The sequence below is a fragment of the Oncorhynchus gorbuscha genome, unplaced genomic scaffold (assembly GCF_021184085.1).
Source record: "Oncorhynchus gorbuscha isolate QuinsamMale2020 ecotype Even-year unplaced genomic scaffold, OgorEven_v1.0 Un_scaffold_1598, whole genome shotgun sequence".
Lineage (NCBI taxonomy): Eukaryota > Metazoa > Chordata > Actinopteri > Salmoniformes > Salmonidae > Oncorhynchus > Oncorhynchus gorbuscha.
Genome location: NW_025746331.1, coordinates 55,001 through 72,500, shown reverse-complemented (window position 1 = coordinate 72,500; position 17,500 = coordinate 55,001). Strand labels below are relative to the sequence as shown.

The 17,500-nt window shown below is 50.6% G+C and overlaps 1 protein-coding gene across 1 annotated transcript in view; it reads right to left on the bottom strand.

Moving 5' to 3' along the window:
* The window catches only part of LOC124023340 (protein flightless-1 homolog), a 73,916-nt gene that overhangs the window by 46,660 nt on the left and 9,756 nt on the right, over positions 1 to 17,500 (bottom strand). Inside the window, 8 exon segments of the mRNA XM_046337854.1 lie at positions 2,449 to 2,571; positions 4,073 to 4,206; positions 4,635 to 4,782; positions 4,939 to 5,023; positions 6,272 to 6,429; positions 6,759 to 6,934; positions 7,894 to 7,997; positions 9,659 to 9,820. Of these exon segments, the coding sequence (XP_046193810.1) occupies positions 2,449 to 2,571; positions 4,073 to 4,206; positions 4,635 to 4,782; positions 4,939 to 5,023; positions 6,272 to 6,429; positions 6,759 to 6,934; positions 7,894 to 7,997; positions 9,659 to 9,820 (1,090 nt within the window).

Here is a 17,500-nt window from a genome sequence, read left to right as displayed (position 1 = left end):
TACCAGGTGGCGTGGCGAGAATCTGTCTCCTCACCACGCGCTCTCACCACTGGTGTCCCCCAGGGCTCTGTTCTAGGCCCTCTCCTATTCTCGCTATACACCAAGTCACTTGGCTCTGTCATAACCTCACATGGTCTCTCCTATCATTGCTATGCAGACGACACACAATTAATCTTCTCCTTTCCCCCTTCTGATGACCAGGTGGCGAATCGCATCTCTGCATGTCTGGCAGACATATCAGTGTGGATGACGGATCACCACCTCAAGCTGAACCTCGGCAAGACGGAGCTGCTCTTCCTCCCGGGGAAGGACTGCCCGTTCCATGATCTCGCCATCACGGTTGACAACTCCATTGTGTCCTTCTCCCGGAGAGCTAAGAACCTTGGCGTGATCCTGGACAACACCCTGTCGTTCTCAACTAACATCAAGGCGGTGGCCCGTTCCTGTAGGTTCATGCTCTACAACATCCGCAGAGTACGACCCTACCTCACACAGGAAGCGGCGCAGGTCCTAATCCAGGCACTTGTCATCTCCCGTCTGGATTACTGCAACTCGCTGTTGGCTGGGCTCCCTGCCTGTGCCATTAAACCCCTACAACTCATCCAGAACGCCGCAGCCCGTCTGGTGTTCAACCTTCCCAAGTTCTCTCACGTCACCCCGCTCCTCCGCTCTCTCGACTGGCTTCCAGTTGAAGCTCGCATCCGCTACAAGACCATGGGTGCTTGCCTACGGAGCTGTGAGGGGAACGGCACCTCAGTACCTCCAGGCTCTGATCAGGCCCTACACCCAAACAAGGGCACTGCGTTCATCCACCTCTGGCCTGCTCGCCTCCCTACCACTGAGGAAGTACAGTTCCCGCTCAGCCCAGTCAAAACTGTTCGCTGCTCTGGCCCCCCAATGGTGGAACAAACTCCCTCACGACGCCAGGACAGCGGAGTCAATCACCACCTTCCGAAGACACCTGGAACCCCGCCTCTTTAAGGAATACCTAGGATAGGATAAGTAATCCTTCTCACCCCCCTTTTAAGATTTAGATGCACTATTGTAAAGTGACTGTTCCACTGGATGTCATAAGGTGAATGCACCAATTTGTAAGTCGCTCTGGATAAGAGCGTCTGCTAAATGACTTAAATGTAAAGTACAACTGCACACACACGCTCAAACACAAACCTCCCCCTATCAGATTAGAGCCATAATGGAGACATCTACCCCCTCCCTCCTATCAGATTAGAGCCATAATGGAGACATCTACCCCCCTCCCACTATCAGATTAGAGCCATAATGGAGCCATCTACCACCCCCCCACTATCAGATTAGAGCCATAATGGAGCCATCTACCACCCCCCACTATCAGATTAGAGCCATAATGGAGACATCTACCCCCTCCCTCCTATCAGATTAGAGCCATAATGGAGACATCTACCCCCTCCCCCTATCAGATTAGAGCCATAATGGAGACATCTACCCCCCCCTCCCTCCTATCAAATTAGAGCCATAATGGAGACATCTACCCCCTCCCCCTATCAGATTAGAGCCATAATGGAGACATCTATCCCCCCCCACTATTAGATTAGAGCCATAATGGAGACATCTACCCCCCCACTATCAGATTAGAGCCATAATGGAGACATCTACCCCCCCCCACTATCAGATTAGAGCCATAATGGAGACATCTACCCCCCCCCCCTCTATCAGATTAGAGCCATAATGGATACATCTACCCCCCCCTCTATCAGATTAGAGCCATAATGGAGACATCTACCCCCCCTCTATCAGATTAGAGCCATAATGGAGACATCTACCCCCCCCCACTATCAGATTAGAGCCATAATGGAGACATCTACCCCCCCCCTCTATCAGATTAGAGCCATAATGGATACATCTACCCCCCCCCTCTATCAGATTAGAGCCATAATGGAGTCATCTACCCCCCCCTCTATCAGATTAGAGCCATAATGGAGTCATCTACCCCCCCTATCAGATTAGAGCCATAATGGAGTCATCTACCCCCCTCCCCACTAAATGCCCCTGGGCCCATCTACCCCCCTCCCCACTGAATGCCCCTGGGCCCATCTACCCCCCTCCCCACTGAATGCCCCTGGGCCCATCTACCCCCTCCCCACTGAATACCCCTGGGCCTACCTGTCCTACGTCCTCCATGAAGAACTCTGAGTAGTCCAGCTGTGGTTTCTCTCCTACACACACATCTACCCCCCCCATAATGGAGTCATCTACCCCCCCATAATGGAGTCATCTACCCCCTCCCCACTGAATGCCCCTGGGCCCATCTACCCCCATAATGGAGTCATCTACCCCCTCCCCACTGAATGCCCCTGGGCCCATCTACCCCCCCCTCCCTACTGAATGCCCCTGGGCCCATCTACCCCCCCTATGAGATTAGAGCCATAATGGAGTCATCTACCCCCCACTGAATGCCCCTGGGCCTACCTGTCCTACGTCCTCCATGAAGAACTCGGAGTAGTCCAGCTGTGGTTTCTCCAGACTCTTGTCCCAACGACGCGTGTGTCCCAACGACGCATTCAGTTCCCCATACTTCTGATCGCCGTTCTCCTACACACACACACACACACACACACACACACACACACACACACACACACACACACACACACACACGGCTCGGTTTCATTTGAGGCAAGTCATTGGCACATCTAGGAATGAAACCCATATGTTCATCCCCCTCTCCCTCATCCATCCCCTTCCTCCCTCTCCCTCATCCATCCCCCTTCCCCCTCTCCCTCATCCATCCCCCTTCCTCCCTCTCCCTCATCCATCCCCCTTCCTCCCTCTCCCTCATCCATCCCCCTTCCTCCCTCTCCCTCATCCATCCCCCTTCCCCCTCTCCCTCATCCATCCCCCTTCCCCCTCTCCCTCATCCATCCCCCTTCCTCCCTCTCCCTCATCCATCCCCCTTCCTCCCTCTCCCTCATCCATCCCCCTTCCTCCCTCTCCCTCATCCATCCCCTTCCTCCCTCTCCCTCATCCATCCCCCTTCCTCCCTCTCCCTCATCCATCCCCCTTCCCCCTCTCCCTCATCCATCCCCCTTCCTCCCTCCCTCCCCCTCCATCCATCCACCCCTCCCACTCTTCTCCATCCATCCACCCCTCCATCCATCCACCCCTCCCACTCTTCTCCATCCATCCACCCCTCTCTCCCTCCCCTCCATCCATCCACCCTCTCTCCCTCCCCCTCCATCCATCCACCCCTCCCACTCTTCTCCATCCATCCACCCCTCCCACTCTTCTCCATCCATCCACCCATCCCACTCTTCTCCATCCATCCACCCTCCCACTCTTCTCCATCCATCCACCCCTCCCACTCTCCTCCATCCATCCACCCCTCCCTCTCTTCTCCATCCATCCACCCCTCCCTCCCCCTCCATCCATCCACCCCTCCCACTCTTCTCCATCCATCCACCCATCCCACTCTTCTCCATCCATCCACCCATCCCACTCTTCTCCATCGATCCACCCCTCCCACTATTCTCCATCCATCCACCCCTCCCACTCTCCTCCATCCATCCACCCCTCCCACTCTCCTCCATCCATCCACCCCTCCCACTCTCCTCCATCCATCCACCCCTCCCACTCTCCTCCATCCATCCACCCCTCCCACTCTCCTCCATCCATCCACCCCTCCCTCCCCCTCCATCCATCCACCCCTCCCTCCCCCTCCATCCATCCACCCCTCCCTCCCCCTCCATCCATCCACCCCTCCCTCCCCTCCATCCATCCACCCCTCCCTCCATCCATCCACCCCTCCCACTCTTCTCCATCCATCCACCCCTCCCTCCCTCCCCCTCCATCCATCCACCCCTCCCTCCCTCCCCCTCCATCCACCCATCCCTCCCTCCCTCCCCTCCATCCACCCATCCCACTCTTCTCCATCCATCCACCCCACCCTCTCTACTCCAGCCAACCCCGCCACCCTCCCTCCCTCCCCCTCCATCCACCCATCCCTCCCTCCCCCCCCTCCATCCACCCATCCCACTCTTCTCCATCCATCCACCCCACCCTCTCTACTCCAGCCAACCCCGCCACCCCTCCCTACCTCGAAACTCTTGTTCTTCTCTTGTGTGACATCACTCATCCCCTTGAGGACCTGTTTAGCCTGGTCGTCTTGACTACTGTCCTTCCTCCTCCTCAGCCTCATCTTCCTCGCCAAGGGGTCCCGTGGGCTGGCCCCTACACACACACACACACACACACACACACACACACACACACACACACACACACACACACACACACACACACACACACACACACACACACACACACACACACACACACACACACACACAAAATGTATTGAGCGTTTCTAAAGCAAGTCAGTGCATTTCTCTGTCTGGGACTTTCACCTCCCCAGGACCGAGACCCGCCTCCCCAGGACCGAGACCCACCTCCCCAGGACCTAGACCCACCTCCCCAGGACCTAGACCCACCTCCCCAGGACCTAGACCCACCTCCCCAGGACCTAGACCCACCTCCCCAGGACCTAGACCCACCTCCCCAGGACCTAGACCCACCTCCCCAGGACCTAGACCCACCTCCCCAGGACCTAGACCCACCTCCCCAGGACCTAGACCCACCTCCCCAGGACCTAGACCCACCTCCCCCTGCAGCAGATATTACAGCAGGGGATGCTCCAGCCAGTCTTAGTTGGTTCTGAAGAGAGAAGTCGATGTTGTACCACTCTGCTGTCCTGTCCACCGGCTTGGGAGGCATCACCAGGTTGGGGTTCTCACGTACATCTAGAACCTAGAACACACACAGAGGAGAGACCACTTACAACCTAGAACATCTAGAACATTTTGAACCTAAAACACAGGGTAGAATGTCTAGAACATTTAGAACAGTTAGAACCTAGAACACAGGGCAGAACATCTAGAATCTAGAACAGAGGACAGTGTGTACCTCTAGGTCGACGAGGAAGTGGATGGCTTCAGGAAGAGTCACCAGACGATTCTTATTCAGAACCAACTTCTTCAGCTTCCCACACCTACACAACAACAACAACAACGTTGATCCACTACACAGCAGGTACTGTCAGAAACATCAAAACATGTCACAAAATGGCATCATGAAATACCGGCTGGGAAGCACGCGGACACCTTAAGTGTGTCCCTCGGGTATGACGCGAGGTACCCACCTAGAGGGTATGACGCGAGGTACCCACCTAGAGGGTATGACGCGAGGTACCCACCTAGAGGGTATGACGCGAGGTACCCACCTAGAGGGTATGACGCGAGGTACCCACCTAGAGGGTATGACGCGAGGTACCCACCTAGAGGGTATGACGCGAGGTACCCACCTAGAGGGTATGACGCGAGGTACCCACCTAGAGGGTATGACGCGAGGTACCCACCTAGAGGGTATGACGCGAGGTACCCACCTAGAGGGTACCCAGAGGGTATGACGCGAGGTACCCACCTAGAGGGTATGACGCGAGGTACCCACCTAGAGGGTATGACGCGAGGTACCCACCTAGAGGGTATGACGCGAGGTACCCACCTAGAGGGTATGACGCGAGGTACCCACCTAGAGGGTATGACGCGAGGTACCCACCTAGAGGGTATGACGCGAGGTACCCACCTAGAGAGGGTATGACGCGAGGTACCCACCTAGAGGGTATGACGCGAGGTACCCACCTAGAGGGTATGACGCGAGGTACCCACCTAGAGGGTATGACGCGAGGTACCCACCTAGAGGGTATGACGCGAGGTACCCACCTAGAGGGTATGACGCGAGGTACCCACCTAGAGGGTATGACGCGAGGTACCCACCTAGAGGGTATGACGCGAGGTACCCACCTAGAGGGTATGACGCGAGGTACCCACCTAGAGGGTATGACGCGAGGTACCCACCTAGAGGGTATGACGCGAGGTACCCACCTAGAGGGTATGACGCGAGGTACCCACCTAGAGGGTATGACGCGAGGTACCCACCTAGAGGGTATGACGCGAGGTACCCACCTAGAGGGTATGACGCGAGGTACCCACCTAGAGGGTATGACGCGAGGTACCCACCTAGAGGGTATGACGCGAGGTACCCACCTAGAGGGTATGACGGTATGACGAGGTACCCACCTAGAGGGTATGACGCGAGGTACCCACCTAGAGGGTATGACGCGAGGTACCCACCTAGAGGGTATGACGCGGGTACCCACCTAGAGGGTATGACGCGAGGTACCCACCTAGAGGGTATGACGCGAGGTACCCACCTAGAGGGTATGACGCGAGGTACCCACCTACAGAGTCCCTCGGGTATTAGTTCCAGGTTGTTGTTAGCAGCCATGAACTCCTGCAGACTGGATAACTTCCCCACGCCAGATGGAACTCCATCGAAGTCCAGCTTGTTACTGTTCACATAAAGCTTCTTCAACTTCCCCAGCTTACAGATAGCAGACTGGAGAGAGACAGGGGAGGGGGTAAGACAATTATAACAGGGGGTAAGACTGATTATATAAACCTTGAAATGTCTATCTTATGGAAAACCTGTTCTGAGTGTTATGTTTATATAGTTGGACGTGCATCAGGGGGGTTATAAAGGGTCGTACCATTGCTAAGTGCAAGGGGTTATAATGTGCATCAGGGGGGTTATAACATGTTATAGAGGGTCGTACCATAGCAAAGTGCAAGGGGTTATAATGTGTATCAGGGGGGTTATAATGTGTATTAGGGTGTTATGTGTTATAACGCTTTGTACAGACAGACGAGAGAGAGACATGTTCTTACAGGCAGTGATGTGAGTTGGTTCCTGCTGAGGTTGAGTGTCTCTAGCTGAGTCCATTGGTCGATGCAGAGGGAGAGCTCTGAGATCTGATTGGAGGAGAGGTTGAGACGCTTCAGACTGCTCAGCGTATAGAGACACTCAGGAACCCGACTCAGGTCGTTGAAGGACAGGTCCACGTCTAAGGAGAGACCACATAAAGGACATTCATTTCCTGACTTCAGTCTTGGCTTGTGTGTGTGTTACCTGCCAGGTGTGTGTGTGTGTGTGTGTTACCTGCCAGGTGTGTGTGTGTGTGTGTGTGTGTGTGTGTGTGTGTGTGTGTGTGTGTGTGTGTGTGTGTGTGTGTGTGTGTGTGTGTGTGTGTGTGTGTGTGTGTGTGTGTTACCTGCCAGGTGTGTGTGTGTGTGTGTGTGTGTGTGTGTGTGTGTGTGTTACCTGCCAGGTGTGTGTGTGTGTTACCTGCCAGGTGTGTGTGTGTGTGTGTGTGTGTGTGTGTGTGTCTGTTACCTGCCAGGTGTGTGTGTGTGTGTTACCTGCCAGGTGTGTGTGTGTGTGTGTGTTACCTGCCAGGTGTGTGTGTGTGTGTGTGTTACCTGCCAGGTGTGTGTGTGTGTGTTACCTGCCAGGTGTGTGTGTGTTTGTTACCTGCCAGGTGTGTGTGTGTGTGTGTTACCTGCCAGGTGTGTGTGTGTGTGTGTTACCTGCAAGGTGTGTGTGTGTGTGTGTTACCCGCCAGGTGTGTGTGTGTGTGTGTTACCCGCCAGGTGTGTGTGTGTGTGTTACCCGCCAGGTGTGTGTGTGTGTGTTACCCGCCAGGTGTGTGTGTGTGTTACCCGCCAGGTGTGTGTGTGTGTTACCCGCCAGGTGTGTGTGTGTGTTATCCGCCAGGTGTGTGTGTGTGTTACCCGCCAGGTGTGTGTGTGTGTGTGTTACCCGCCAGGTGTGTGTGTGTGTGTGTTACCCGCCAGGTGTGTGTGTGTGTGTTACCTGCCAGGTGTGTGTGTGTGTGTGTTTGTGTTACCTGCCAGGTGTGTGTGTGTGTGTGTTTGTGTTACCTGCCAGGTGTGTGTGTGTTTGTGTTACCTGCCAGGTGTATGTGTGTTTGTGTTACCTGCCAGGTGTATGTGTGTGTGTTACCTGCCAGGTGTACCAGTCCCTCCAGACTGGTAGGCATGTTGCTCTGGGTTCTCTGGGTGCTCCTCAGGTGGAGAGTCTGGAGGGCCACCATGGCTGGCAGCTGGCTGCTCACACACAGGAGGACTTAGAAAGCTTCGTACCATAGCTGGGTGTGCATCAGGGGGTTATAAACCTTCATATTATAGCTGGGCGTGCATCAGGGGGTTATAAACCTTCATATTATAGCTGGGCGTGCACCAGGGGGTTATAAACCTTCATATTATAGCTGGGCGTGCACCAGGGGGTGATAAACCTTCATATTATAGCTGGGCGTGCATCGGGGGGTTATAAACCTTCATATTATAGCTGGGCGTGCATCAGGGGGTTATAATGTGTATTAAGGTGTTATAAACCTTCATATTATAGCTGGGCGTGCATCAGGGGGTTATAATGTGTATTAAGGTGTTATAAACCTTCATATTATAGCTGGGCGTGCATCAGGGGGTTATAATGTGTATTAAGGTGTTATAAACCTTCATATTATAGCTGGGCGTGCATCAGGGGGTTATAATGTGTATTAAGGTGTTATAAACCTTCATATTATAGCTGGGCGTGCATCAGGGGGTTATAATATGTATTAAGGTGTTATAAACCTTCATATTATAGCTGGGCGTGCATCAGGGGGTTATAAACCTTCATATTATAGCTGGGCGTGCATCAGGGGGTTATAATGTGTATTAAGGGGTTATAAACCTTCATATTATAGCTGGGCGTGCATCAGGGGGTTATAATGTGTATTAAGGGGTTATAAACCTTCATATTATAGCTGGGCGTGCATCAGGGGGTTATAAACCTTCATATTATAGCTGGGCGTGCATCAGGGGGTTATAAACCTTCATATTATAGCTGGGCGTGCATCAGGGGGTTATAAACCTTCATATAGCTGGGCGTGCATCAGGGGGTTATAAACCTTCATATTATAGCTGGGCGTGCATCAGGGGGTTATAATGTGTATTAAGGTGTTATAAACCTTCATATTATAGCTGGGAGTGCATCAGGGGGTTATAATGTGTATTAAGGGGTTATAAACCTTCATATTATAGCTGCGCGTGCATCAGGGGGTTATAAAGTGTATTAAGGTGTTATAAACCTTCATATTATAGCTGGGTGTGCATCAGGGGGTTATAAAGTGTATTAAGGTGTTATAAACCTTCATATTATAGCTGGGTGTGCATCAGGGGGTTATAATGTGTATTAAGGTGTTATAAAACTTCATATTATAGCTGAGCGTAGATCAGGGGGTTATAATGTGTATTAAGGTGTTATAAACCATATAGCTGAGCGTGTATCAGGGGGTTATAAAGTGTATTAAGGTGTTGTGTTATAAAGCTTTGTACAGTAGCTGGGCGTGCCTCAGGGGGTAATAACATGTTATGTAAGTCGCTCTGGATAAGAGCGTCTGCTAAATGACTTAAATGTAAATGTAAATAGTCTCATAGCTAAGTGCAACTCAAGGAGTTATGTGTGGTACTGTAGCTGGGCGTGCATTCAGATGGTTATAATGTGTTATAATGCTTGGTACCGTAGCTGGGCGTGCATTCAGATGGTTATAATGAGTTAGAATGCTTGGTACCGTAGCTGGGCGTGCATTCAGATGGTTATAATGAGTTATAATGCTTGGTACCGTAGCTGGGCGTGCATTCAGATGGTTATAATGAGTTATAATGCTTGGTACCGTAGCTGGGCGTGCATTCAGATGGTTATAATGTGTTATAATGCGTCGTACCGTAGCTGGGCGTGCATCAGGGGATTGTTGTTCAGGATGAGGGTCTGCAGGTGGACGAGGCGTCTCATCTGAGGGGGGAGGCTGTCCAGCTTGTTGTCACTCAGGTCCAGGTACAGCAGGTCAGTCAGGTTGATGAACAACTGGTTAGGGATGGCATCGATGCTGGGAGGAGGAGGAGGGTCGGTATTAGGTTATAAGGCAGGTTGATGAACAACTGGTTAGGGATGGCATCGATGCTGGGAGGAGGAGGAGGGTCGGTATTAGGTTATAAGGCAGGTTGATAAACAACTGGTTTGGGATGGCATCGATGCTGGGAGGAGGAAGAGGAGGGTCGGTATTAGGTTATAAGGCAGGTTGATATGGATGGCATCGATGCTGGGAGGAGGAGGAGGGTCGGTATTAGGTTATAAGGCAGGTTGATAAACAACTGGTTAGGGATGGCATCGATGCTGGGAGGAGGAGGGTCGTTATTAGGTTATAAGGCAGGTTGATATGGATGGCATCGATGCTGGGAGGAGGAGGAGGGTCGGTATTAGGTTATAAGGCAGGTTGATAAACAACTGGTTAGGGATGGCATCGATGCTGGGAGGAGGAGGAGGAGGAGGGTCGGTATTAGGTTATAAGGCAGGTTGATAAACAACTGGTTAGGGATGGTATCGATGCTGGGAGGAGGAGGCGGGTCGGTATTAGGTTATAAGGCAGTTTGATAAACAACTGGTTAGGGATGGCATCGATGCTGGGAGGAGGAGGGTCGGTATTAGGTTATAAGGCAGGTTGATGAACAACTGGTTAGGGATGGCATCGATGCTGGGAGGAGGAGGAGGAGGGTCGGTATTAGGTTATAAGGCAGTTTGATAAACAACTGGTTAGGGATGGCATCGATGCTGGGAGGAGGAGGAGGGTCGGTATTAGGTTATAAGGCAGTTTGATAAACAACTGGTTAGGGATGGAATCGATGCTGGGAGGAGGAGGGTCGGTATTAGGTTATAAGGCAGGTTGATGAACAACTGGTTAGGGATGGCATAGATGCTGGGAGGAGGAGGGTCGGTATTAGGTTAGGAGGAGGAGAATAATCTACGATACAGTGCCTTCGGAAAGTATTCAGACCCCTTGACTTTTTACATTACAGCCTTGTTTTCAAATGAATTAAATTGTTTTTTCCACCTAATCGATCTACACACAATACCCCATAACGACATCACAATACCCCATAACGACATCACAATACCCCATAACGACATCACAATACCCCATAACGACATCACAATACCCCATAACGACATCACAATAACCCATAACGACATCACAATCACCCCATAATGACATCACAATACCCCATAATGACATCACAATACCCCATAATGACATCACAATAACCCATAACGACATCACAATCACCCCATAATGACATCACAATACCCCATAATGACAAAAGCAAAAAATGTTTTTTATTCATGTTTGCTAATTTTTACAAATTAAACATTGAAATATCACATAGGTATTCTGACCCTTTACTCAGTACTTTGTTGAAGCACCTTTGGCAGAGATTACAGCCTCCAGTCTTCTTGGGTATCATTTACATTACATTTAAGTCATTTAGCAGACGCTCTTATCCAGAGCGACTTACAAATTGGTGCATTCACCTTATGACATCCAGTGGGACAGTCACTTAACAATAGTGCATCTAAAACTTAGGGGGGTGGGGTGAGAGGGATTACTTAACCTATCCTAGGTATTCCTTAAAGAGGTGGGGTTTCAGGTGTCTCCGGAAGGTGGTGATTGACTCCGCTGTCCTGGCGTCGTGAGGGAGTTTGTTCCACCATTGGGGGGCCAGGGCAGCGAACAGTTTTGACTGGGCTGAGCGGGAGCTGTACTTCCTCAGTGGTAGGGAGGCGAGCAGGCCAGAGGTGGATGAACGCAGTGCCCTTGTTTGGGTGTAGGGCCTGATCAGAGCCTGGAGGTACTGAGGTGCCGTTCCCCTCACAGCTCCGTAGGCAAGCACCATGGTCTTGTAGCGGATGCGAGCTTCAACTGGAAGCCAGTGGAGAGAACGGAGGAGCGGGGTGACGTGAGAGAACTTGGGAAGGTTGAACACCAGACGGGCTGCGGCGTTCTGGATGAGTTGAAGGGGTTTAATGGCACAGGCAGGGAGCCCAGCCAACAGCGAGTTGCAGTAATCCAGACGGGAGATGACAAGTGCCTGGATTAGGACCTGCGCCGCTTCCTGTGTGAGGCAGGGTCGTACTCTGCGGATGTTGTAGAGCATGAACCTACAGGAACGGGCCACCGCCTTGATGTTAGTTGAGAACGACAGGGTGTTGTCCAGGATCACGCCAAGGTTCTTGGCGCTCTGGGAGGAGGACACAATGGAGTTGTCGACCGTGATGGCGAGATCATGGAACGGGCAGTCCTTCCCCGGGAGGAAGAGCAGCTCCGTCTTGCCGAGGTTCAGCTTGAGGTGGTGATCCGTCATCCACACTGATATGTCTGCCAGACATGCAGAGATGCGATTCGCCACCTGGTCATCAGAAGGGGGAAAGGAGAAGATTAATTGTGTGTCGTCTGCATAGCAATGATAAGAGAGACCATGTGAGGTTATGACAGAGCCAAGTGACTTGGTGTATAGCGAGAATAGGAGAGGGCCAAGAACAGAGCCCTGGGGGACACCAGTGGTGAGAGCGCGTGGTGAGGAGACAGATTCTCGCCACGCCACCTGGTAGGAGCGACCTGTCAGGTAGGACGCAATCCAAGCGTGGGCCGCGCCGGAGATGCCCAACTCGGAGAGGGTGGAGAGGAGGATCTGATGGTTCACAGTATCGAAGGCAGCCGATAGATCTAGAAGGATGAGAGCAGAGGAGAGAGAGTTAGCTTTAGCAGTGCGGAGCGCCTCCGTGATACAGAGGAGAGCAGTCTCAGTTGAATGACTAGTCTTGAAACCTGACTGATTTGGATCAAGAAGGTCATTCAGAGAGAGATAGCGGGAGAGCTGGCCAAGGACGGCACGTTCAAGAGTTTTGGAGAGAAAAGAAAGAAGGGATACTGGTCTGTAATTGTTGACATCGGAGGGATCGAGTGTAGGTTTTTTCAGAAGGGGTGCAACTCTCGCTCTCTTGAAGACGGAAGGGACGTAGCCAACGGTCAGGGATGAGTTGATGAGCGAGGTGAGGTAAGGGAGAAGGTCTCCGGAAATGGTCTGGAGAAGAGAGGAGGGGATAGGGTCAAGCGGGCAGGTTGTTGGGCGGCCGGCCGTCACAAGACGCGAGATTTCATCTGGAGAGAGAGGGGAGAAAGAGGTCAGAGCACAGGGTAGGGCAGTGTGAGCAGAACCAGCGGTGTCGTTTGACTTAGCAAACGAGGATCGGATGTCGTCGACCTTCTTTTCAAAATGGTTGACGAAGTCATCTGCAGAGAGGGAGGAGGGGGAGGGGGCGGAGGATTCAGGAGGGAGGAGAAGGTGGCAAAGAGCTTCCTAGGGTTAGAGGCAGATGCTTGGAATTTAGCGTGGTAGAAAGTGGCTTTAGCAGCAGAGACAGAGGAGGAAAATGTAGAGAGGAGGGAGTGAAAGGATGCCAGGTCCGCAGGGAGGCGAGTTTTCCTCCATTTCCGCTCGGCTGCCCGGAGCCCTGTTCTGTGAGCTCGCAATGAGTCATCGAGCCACGGAGCGGGAGGGGAGGACCGAGCCGGCCTGGAGGATAGGGGACATAGAGAGTCAAGGGATGCAGAGAGGGAGGAGAGGAGGGTTGAGGAGGCAGAATCAGGAGATAGGTGGGAGAAGGTTTGAGCGGAGGGAAGAGATGATAGGATGGAAGAGGAGAGAGTAGCGGGGGAGAGAGAGCGAAGGTTGGGACGGCGCGATACCATCCGAGTAGGGGCAGTGTGGGAGGTGTTGGATGAGAGCGAGAGGGAAAAGGATACAAGGCAGTGGTCGGAGACTTGGAGGGGAGTTGCAGTGAGGTTAGTGGAAGAACAGCATCTAGTAAAGATGAGGTCGAGCGTATTGCCTGCCTTGTGAGTAGGGGGGAAGGTGAGAGGGTGAGGTCAAAAGAGGAGAGGAGTGGAAAGAAGGAGGCAGAGAGGAAAGAGTCAAAGGTAGACGGGGGAGGTTAAAGTCGCCCAGAACTGTGAGAGGTGAGCCGTCCTCAGGAAAGGAGCTTATCAAGGCATCAAGCTCATTGATGAACTCTCCGAGGGAACCTGGAGGGCGATAAATGATAAGGATGTTAAGCTTGAAAGGGCTAGTAACTGTGACAGCATGGAATTCAAAGGAGGCGATAGACAGATGGGTAAGGGGAGAAAGAGAGAATGACCACTTGGGAGAGATGAGGATCCCGGTGCCACCACCCCGCTGACCAGATGCTCTCGGGGTGTGCGAGAACACGTGGGCGGACGAAGAGAGAGCAGTAGGAGTAGCAGTGTTGTCTGTGGTGATCCATGTTTCCGTCAGTGCCAAGAAGTCGAGGGACTGGAGGGAGGCATAGGCTGAGATGAACTCTGCCTTGTTGACCGCAGATTGGCAGTTCCAGAGGCTACCGGAGACCTGGAACTCCACGTGGGTCGTGCGCGCTGGGACCACCAGAGTAGGGTGGCCGCGGCCACGCGGTGAGGAGCGTTTGTATGGTCTGTGCAGACCAGGGTATGACGCGACAAGCTTGTCACATCTGTATTTGGGGAGTTTCTCCCATTCTTCTCTGCAGATCCTCTCAAGCTCTGTCAGGTTGGACAGGGAGTGTCACTGCACAGCTATTTTCAGGTCTCTCCAGAGGTGTTTGATCGGGTTCAAGTCCGGGCTCTGGCTGGCCCACTCAAGGACATTCAGAGACTTGTCCCGAAGCCACTCCGTTGTCTTGGCTGTGTGCTTAGGGTCGTTGTCCTGTTGGAAGGTGAACCTTCGACCCCAGTCTGAGGTTCTGGAGCAGGTTTACATCAAGATCTCTTTGTACTTTTCTCCGTTCATCTTTCCCTCGACCCTGACAAGTCTCCCAGTCCCTGCTGCTGAAAAACATCCTAACAGCATGATGCTGCCACCACCATGCTTCACTGTAAGGATGGTGCCAGGTTTCCTCCAGACGTGACGCTTGACAGTCAGGTCAAAGAGAATCCAGATGCAGAAACATCTCAAGGATGATCAAGCACTTGAGCTTAAAGAATCCAGTTGTAGAAACATCTCAAGGGTGATCAAGCACTTGAGCTTAAAGAATCCAGTTGTAGAAACATCTCAAGGATGATCAAGCACTTGAGCTTAGTTTCCCATCTCATAGCAAATAGTCTGAATACTGATGTAAAGAAGGTATTTCAGTTCTTTATTTGTAATACATTTGCAAACATTTCTAAAAACCTGTATTCACTTTTGTCCTTATAGGGTATTGTGATGTCATAGGGTATTGTGATGTCATTATAGGGTATTGTGTGTAAGAGACAAAATAATATTGAATCCATTTTAAAATAAGGCTGTAAAGTAACAAAATGCGGAAAAGGTCAAGGGGTCTGAATACTTTCCAAAGGCTCTGTATGTATGATATATTTCTATCCTGTTATAGCTTAAGTTATAAGGCCTGTTATTAGAGGTTATAAGGCCTGTTAGAGGTTATAAGGCCTGTTACTAGAGGTTATAAGGCCTGTTAGAGGTTATAAGGCCTGTTACTCACCTGTTAGAGGTTATAAGGCCTGTTACTCACCTGTTAGAGGTTATAAGGCCTGTTAGAGGTTATAAGGCCTGTTATTAGAGGTTATAAGGCCTGTTACTAGAGGTTATAAGGCCTGTTACTAGAGGTTATAAGGCCTGTTAGAGGTTATAAGGCCTGTTACTAGAGGTTATAAGGCCTGTTACTCGCCTGTTAGAGGTTATAAGGCCTGTTACTAGAGGTTATAAGGCCTGTTACTAGAGGTTATAAGGCCTGTTACTAGAGGTTATAAGGCCTGTTATTAGAGGTTATAAGGCCTGTTACTAGAGGTTATAAGGCCTGTTAGTCGCCTGTTATTAGAGGTTATAAGGCCTGTTAGTCGCCTGTTATTAGAGGTTATAAGGCCTGTTAGTCGCCTGTTATTAGAGGTTATAAGGCCTGTTAGTCGCCTGTTATTAGAGGTTATAAGGCCTGTTAGTCGCCTGTTATTAGAGGTTATAAGGCCTGTTAGTCGCCTGTTATTAGAGGTTATAAGGCCTGTTAGTCGCCTGTTATTAGAGGTTATAAGGCCTGTTAGTCGCCTGTTATTAGAGGTTATAAGGCCTGTTATTAGAGGTTATAAGGCCTGTTATTAGAGGTTATAAGGCCTGTTATTAGAGGTTATAAGGCCTGTTAGTCACCTGTTATTAGAGGTGTGGTCCTTCTGTAGCTCAGTTGGTAGAGCATGGCGCTTGTAACGCCAGGGTAGTGGGTTCGATTCCCGGGACCACCCATACGTAGAATGTATGCACACATGACTGTAAGTCACTTTGGATAAAAGCGTCCGCTAAATGGCATATATTATATTATTATTATTATATATATTATTATATTATTATTATTATATTATTATAGGTTATAAGGCCTGTTATTAGAGGTTATAAGGCCTGTTACTCGCCTGTTACTAGAGGTTATAAGGCCTGTTACTAGAGGTTATAAGGCCTGTTACTAGAGGTTATAAGGCCTGTTACTAGAGGTTATAAGGCCTGTTACTAGAGGTTATAAGGCCTGTTACTAGAGGTTATAAGGCCTGTTACTCGCCTGTTATTAGAGGTTATAAGGCCTGTTATTAGAGGTTACTCGCCTGTTATTAGAGGTTATAAGGCCTGTTATTAGAGGTTACTCGCCTGTTATTAGAGGTTATAAGGCCTGTTATTAGAGGTTACTCGCCTGTTATTAGAGGTTATAAGGCCTGTTAGAGGTTATAAGGCCTGTTATTAGAGGTTATAAGGCCTGTTATTAGAGGTTATAAGGCCTGTTATTAGAGGTTATAAGGCCTGTTACTCGCCTGTTATTAGAGGTTATAAGGCCTGTTAGAGGTTATAAGGCCTGTTACTCGCCTGTTATTAGAGGTTATAAGGCCTGTTAGAGGTTATAAGGCCTGTTAGTCACCTGTTATAAGAGGTTCTACCTGTTGTGGCTGAGGTTGTTATTAGAGGTTATAAGGCCTGTTACTAGAGGTTATAAGGCCTGTTACTAGAGGTTATAAGGCCTGTTACTAGAGGTTATAAGGCCTGTTACTAGAGGTTATAAGGCCTGTTACTAGAGGTTATAAGGCCTGTTACTAGAGGTTATAAGGCCTGTTACTAGAGGTTATAAGGCCTGTTACTAGAGGTTATAAGGCCTGTTACTAGAGGTTATAAGGCCTGTTACTAGAGGTTATAAGGCCTGTTACTAGAGGTTATAAGGCCTGTTACTAGAGGTTATAAGGCCTGTTACTAGAGGTTATAAGGCCTGTTACTAGAGGTTATAAGGCCTGTTACTAGAGGTTATAAGGCCTGTTACTAGAGGTTATAAGGCCTGTTACTAGAGGTTATAAGGCCTGTTACTAGAGGTTATAAGGCCTGTTACTAGAGGTTATAAGGCCTGTTACTAGAGGTTATAAGGCCTGTTACTCGCCTGTTACTCGCCTGTTAGAGGTTATAAGGCCTGTTAGAGGTTACTCGCCTGTTATTAGAGGTTATAAGGCCTGTTACTCGCCTGTTATTAGAGGTTATAAGGCCTGTTACTCGCCTGTTATTAGAGGTTATAAGGCCTGTTATTAGAGGTTACTCGCCTGTTATTAGAGGTTATAAGGCCTGTTATTAGAGGTTATAAGGCCTGTTATTAGAGGTTATAAGGCCTGTTATTAGAGGTTATAAGGCCTGTTACTAGAGGTTATAAGGCCTGTTATTAGAGGTTA